Source organism: Melanerpes formicivorus, unplaced genomic scaffold (genome assembly GCF_026170545.1).
Source record: "Melanerpes formicivorus ecotype bairdi unplaced genomic scaffold, bMelFor1.0.p_v2 SCAF_26, whole genome shotgun sequence".
Classification (NCBI taxonomy): domain Eukaryota; kingdom Metazoa; phylum Chordata; class Aves; order Piciformes; family Picidae; genus Melanerpes; species Melanerpes formicivorus.
In genome coordinates, this window is record NW_027142378.1 from 1,558,186 (window position 1) to 1,564,185 (window position 6,000).

Genomic DNA, 6,000 nt, shown 5'->3' on the forward strand with positions numbered 1-6,000 from the left:
TGTGTAAAACTTCCTCCTGACCTCCAGCCTGAACCTCCCCTGGCACAGCCTAAGACTGTGTCCTCTTGTTCTGGTGCTGGCTGCCTGGGAGAAGAGACCAACCTCTGCCTGTCTACAACCTCCCTTCAGGTAGTTGGAGACAGCAAGGAGGTCTCCCCTGAGCCTCCTCTTCTCCAGGCTAAGCAATCCCAGCTCCCTCAGCCTCTCCTCACAGGGCTGTGTTCCAAGCCCCTCCCCAGCTTTCTTGCCCTTCTCTGGACACCTTCCAGCAAGTCAACCTCCTTCCTAAACTGAGGGGCCCAGAACTGGACACAGGACTCGAGGTGTGGCCTTACCAGTGCAGTGGTTAGGATAGGATGGAATGGGATAGGATAGGATAGACCAGGTTGGAAAAGACCTTTGAGATGGGTTGGGTGAAATGGGATGGGTAAAATCCACAGTTCCTGCCTCTCCTGGAGGTGCCCCTTGCAACCAGAGTATTGTAGATTTATGCAATGGTTTGGGTTAGAAGGGACCTTCAAGATCATCCAGTTCCAACCCCCCTGCCATGGGCAGAGACACCTCCCCACCAGCCCAGGTTCCTCAAGGTCTCATCCAGCCTGGCCTTGAACACCTCTAGGTAGCAGGCATGGACAACCTCCCTGGGCAACCTGTTCCAGTGTCTCACCACCCTCACTGTGAAGAATTTCTTCCTGATCTCCAGTCTTAATCTCCCCTCCTCAAGCTTCAACCCATTCCCTCTTGTCTTATCATTCCAAGCCCATGTAAAAAGTCTTTCCCCAGCTTTCTTGTAGAATAGAATAGAATAAACCAGGTTGGAAGAGACCTTCAAAATCATCGTGTCCAACCTATCATCCAACACCACCTAATCAACTAAACCATGCAACCAAGCACCCTGTCAAGTCTCCTCCTGAACACCTCCAGGGATGGTGAATCCACCACCTCCCCGGGCAGTCCATTCCAATGGGCAATCACTCTCTCTGTGTAAAACTTCCTCCTGACCTCCAGCCTGAACTTCCCCTGGCACAGCCTGAGACTGTGTCCTCTTGTTCTAGTACTGGTTGCCTGGGAGAAGAGACCAACCTCCGCCTGTTTACAACCCCCCTTCGGGTAGTTGTAGAGAGCAATAAGGTCACCCCTGAGTCTCCTCCTCTCCAGGCTGAGCAACCCCAGCTCCCTCAGCCTCTCCTCACAGGGCTGTGTTCCAAGCCCCTCACTAACTTCGTTGCCCTTCTCTGGACTCGTTCCAGCAAGTCAACCTCCTTCCTAAACTGAGGGACCCAGAACTGGACACAGGACTCGAGGTGTGGCCTAACCAGTGCAGTGTACAGGGGCAGAATGACCTCCCTACTCCTGCTGGCCACACTGTTCTTAATGCAGGCCAGGATGGCATTGGGTTTCTTGGCTACCTGGGCACACTGCAGGCTCATGTTCATCCTACCATCAACCAGCCTCCTTCAGTTACTGGAAGGCTGCTCTAAGGTCTTTCCAGAGCCTTCTCTTCTCCAGGCTGAACTCAACCTGTCCCCACAGGGGAGGTTCTCCAGCCTTATCATTTTCATGACCTCCTCTGGACCTGCTCCAACAGTCTGATGCCTCTCTTGTGTAGGGGGCACCAGAACTTGGTGCAGTGCTGCAGGTGGGGTCTCAGCAGAGCAGAGCAGAGAGGCAGAATCACCTATGGAGGAATCATTGAATTGCTCCATGTGCTGCAGGGACAGAATTTCCTTTCCCTTTTCCTCTTCCTCCTTTGCAGTGGGGTTCCAATTTTCCTGAAAGACATCCACTGACACTTTTAAACAGCTCATGCCTTGTTCTGTGCTGAGCTTGATATGAATTAGATTGCAGCAACTATCATTTGTCAGGGCATTAAGAGATGACTGCAAGCCAGATGCTTTGCTCCATTAATCTAATTTGCTCCCCCCCCAAAAAAATAGTAATCATAAACTGGGAACCTACACTGAAAACAGAACAAGAGCAAAGGGAATCTGCAAGTCATGCCTGTGTGCAAACCACTCATGAAGCATTGGTGGAAGCTGCTTTGTTCTGTGCACTGAGACACTGGGAACACATCTTTTTTTCCCCCCATTTAAATGATCCTGCAACAAGCACTCAAAGGCCACTTTGGTTTATAGCCACTCACATTATTGGCTGTGCTTATTTCATTACCAGCCTCATTTCAGCCATTCAGCACGTTAAATGTCTCAGCTGTGCTTTCAGAAGGGGTTTGTTCATGTCCAGCTGAAGTTCCACCAAAAATCATTAATAGTTTTCTTGCAGGAGAAGTGTCCCAGCTTCAAGCATTTGGAGCAGCAGCATCTTCTGAGGGGTGCTGAATGTTTATTGATTCAAAGGCAACAACAAGGAAAAGATTCAAACCCACTAACCCTGCAGCTGCAAACTTAAAGAGTTCTCATTTCCTGAAGAGAATAAAGGCAGAGGTTAGAATCATAGCATCAGTCAGGGTTGGAAGGGACCACAAGGATCATCTAGTTCCAACCCCCCCTGCCATGGGCAGGGACACCCCACACTAGATCAGCCTGGCCACAGCCTCATCCAGCCTGGGCTTAAACACCTCCAGGGACAGGACCTCAACCACCTCCCTGGACAACCCATTCCAGGGCTTCACCACTCTCATGGGGAAGAACTTCCTCCTCACCTCCAGCCTGAATCTCCCCACCTCCAGCTTCATTCCATTCCCCCTAGTCCTGTCACTACCTGAAATAAACACCATCACCAAGACAGGGGCCACACAAATGCTACAAGTTTGGCCTTTTTGTACTTCATTCTTCAGATTAATCCAAGGTATGGCCTTGAGCAGCCAAGTCTAATTGAGAGGTGTCACTGCCCCGGGTGGGGAGGGAGTAGATGATCTGTGAGGTCACTTCCAACCTGAGCCATTCTGGGATTCTGCCACTCTGGTGAGAGCTCACCTGGAGTACTGCATCCAGCTATGCAGCCCGCAGTACAAGAAAGACATGGTCTTGCTGGAGCAGGTCCAGAGGAGGCCACCAAGATGATCAGAGATTTGGAGAGAACATTCACAGAGCAGAAGGAGCTGGGCAGGCTGGAGAGGTGGGCTGAGCCCACACTTGGAGTGCTGTGTCTAGCTATGGGAACACCAACACAAGAGAGGCAGGGACCTGCTGGTGTGGGTTCAGAGGAGGACCACCATGATGAGCAGAGGGATGGAGAACCTCTGCTATAAGGACAGGCTGAGAGAGTTGGGGCTGTTCAGCCTGGAGAAGAGAAGGCTTCAGAGAGACCTTAGAGCTGCAGTTCAGTATCTACAGGGGACTTCAGGAAGGCTGAGGAGAGACTGTTCAGAAGGGCCTGTGGGGAATAGGATGAGGAGCAATAGTTTGAAACTGGAGCAGGACAGATTCAGGTTACACATCAGGAGGAAGTTCTGCACAGTGAGAGCGGTGAAATACTGGAGCAGGTTGCCCAGGGGTGTGGTTGAGGTTTCAACCCTGGAGACATTCAAGATCAGACTTGATGTAGCCCTGAGCAGCCTGCTGCCTGCAGGGGGGGTTGGACAAGATGACCTTTGAGGGTCCCTTCCAACCTGATGCAATCTGTGAAGCTGTGAATATGTTAATGCAGGAATTTCACCTTAACTTAAGACAGGACTAATGACTTAACTTTCTGACATAAACTCTCTGCTTCCATGAATATCCCTGTTTAACTTCTCATTTCTTAATGGCAGCACCTTATGAAATATGTCCTGAAGATTATCTGATGTCAATGGTGTGGAAAAGGACCCCAGCTGGGGACATGGCCTTCAATCGATGTCCTCTCAATGCCACAGGTACTGTCCTGCTTTGGAATCCTTTGGTGGGTGGAATTTTCTCCATTGTGTTCTGGGCAACAATCATTACCACAACCAGAATCATTTCAGAGCCCTGAGAGAATTCATTCAAGGCAGGGATGTTGAGGATAAGAAGAAAAGCTTCTGTAGGTGTGTTGGTGAGGAAAAGAACACTAGGGAAGGTGGGAGCTCTCTCCAGAGGAAAACAAAGACCTGGGTACCTGGAATATGGAGGAGGCTGAGGTATTCAGTTACTTGTTGACTCAGTCTGCACCTCAGTTTCTAGGGCTTCTGCAAACCTCACTTGGCCACAAGGCCAAGTGCAAGGTCCTACCCATGGGGCAAGGTGCTTCTAAGCTCCAGCTCGAACTGAGTGATAAGTGGATTGACAGCAACCCTGAGGAGAAGGACCTGGGGGTGCTGATGGATGAAAAACTGAGTGTGATCTCACAGCCCAAAAAACCAGTCACATCCTGGGCTGCATCAGGAGAAGTGTGGCCAGCAGGTGAGGGAAGGGATTCTCCCCCTGTGCTCCACTCTCATGAGGCTCCACCTGGAGAACTGTGTCCAGCTCTGGGTCCTCCAACCAAAGAAGCACAACAGACCTGCTTCAGCAGGTACAGAGGAGGGCCATGAGGATGATCAAGGGGCTGGAGCACCTCCCCTGTGAGGGACAGGCTGAGAGGGCTGGGGAGTTCCAGAGAGGAGAAGAGGGCTCCAGGAAGTTTTATATCAGCCTTCCAGTGCTTAAAAGGGCACCTACAGGACAGATGGGGAGGAGAGTCTTTTGTCAAGACAAGAGATAAAGTTTTTCAACTGAAAGAGGGTAGGGTTTAGGTTAGATAGGAGGAAGAAAGTTTTGCAATGAGGGGGTGGTGAGAGATGGGCAGAGGTTGCCCAGCTGTGGATGTTCCATCCCTGGAATTACTCAAGGCCAGGCTGGATGAGTCTGGGAGCAACATGGTCTAGTGGGTTCCCTGCCCATGGAAAGGGAGTTTCACTGGATGATCTTTAAGGTCCCTTCCAACCCAAACCATTCTATGAATTGGGGAGAGGTATGACAGGAGAGTAGATCACTTATACTTACCTATTCCTGCAGCATTCCTGAGGCATCATTGCAGAAGCTTTAAGGTCCCTTCCAAGCCAAAACATTGAATGATTCAATGAATCTATGACTGCCCAGCCTCATATCCATGTGTATATATGCACATAGAGATGAACCCCCCATATTTAGAGGTGCCTCCTGGAATTGTGACTTAGAGGAACCCATGGAGGTGTTCAAAACATATAGATTCATTCAGAGATGTAGAGAATGGGTTAGGTTGGAAGGAACCTTGAAGATCATCCAGCCCCAACCCCCTAGCATTGGCAGGGACAGCTTCTGCCCAGCCCAGGCTGCTCAAGGCCTTATCCAACCTGGCCTTGAACACCTCCAGGGAGGGGGGCATCCACAGCCTCCCTGGCTAGGAGTGGTTCTGTAGGTTTGCACACACACATGTATGCATCACAGGCAGAGAGAGAAAAAAGCTGAGAAGAAATCTGTTTGTCAGAACCCATCAGGCAAAGTGCTGAGAAACTACTGAAAACATAAAAAACCATTTGAAAATCAGGCAAACCACTGCCAACCCTCCCTCCCCCTGCTCCCCCCCCCCAACACACACACAGTGAGCACTGCTCTTTGTTTCAGCACCCTTGCTTGGTGTTTCCAAGGCTTTCCCTTCTCCCTGTGTACTGCAGATTCCCTGCATGAAGCTGTTCCTGGGCCTGCTTTGCAAACCAGCGTGGGATGGGAGGTTGTTTGTTGAGGTGGTTTTTTCCACTGACGGTTCCTTCCCTGCAATGCTTTTCACCTCCTGTAAACATTTTCTGTCTCTCTTTGTGACTTCCAGGCACCACTAGCAGACGCTGCTCCTCTCAGTGTTCATGGAGTGGCCTTCTGGGAACATCCAAGCTTCTGCTAGATGCATATCAAATGAGTACAGACACTTGCAGCATTCAGTAGGTGCAAAGCCAGCTTTACTACTTGCTCTGTTTATTCATTTCCTAATCACTGCTGGGGGAAAAAAAGGGCAAACAAACCAAAAGCAGAACTGAATTGGCTGATTTACTCTCAAGTCATTTTCCAGGAGGAAAATGGAGCTAAGAAATAAGAATTTATATTATTTGATAGATATATTTTTTTTTGTTCC

The 6,000-nt window shown here is 49.9% G+C and overlaps 1 protein-coding gene across 1 annotated transcript in view; it reads left to right on the forward strand.

Moving 5' to 3' along the window:
* The window catches only part of ADGRB3 (adhesion G protein-coupled receptor B3), a 553,776-nt gene that overhangs the window by 244,860 nt on the left and 302,916 nt on the right, over positions 1-6,000 (forward strand). The window contains 4 exon segments of the mRNA XM_068153437.1: positions 3,710-3,811; positions 5,701-5,723; positions 5,725-5,766; positions 5,768-5,809. Of these exon segments, the coding sequence (XP_068009538.1) occupies positions 3,710-3,811; positions 5,701-5,723; positions 5,725-5,766; positions 5,768-5,809 (209 nt within the window).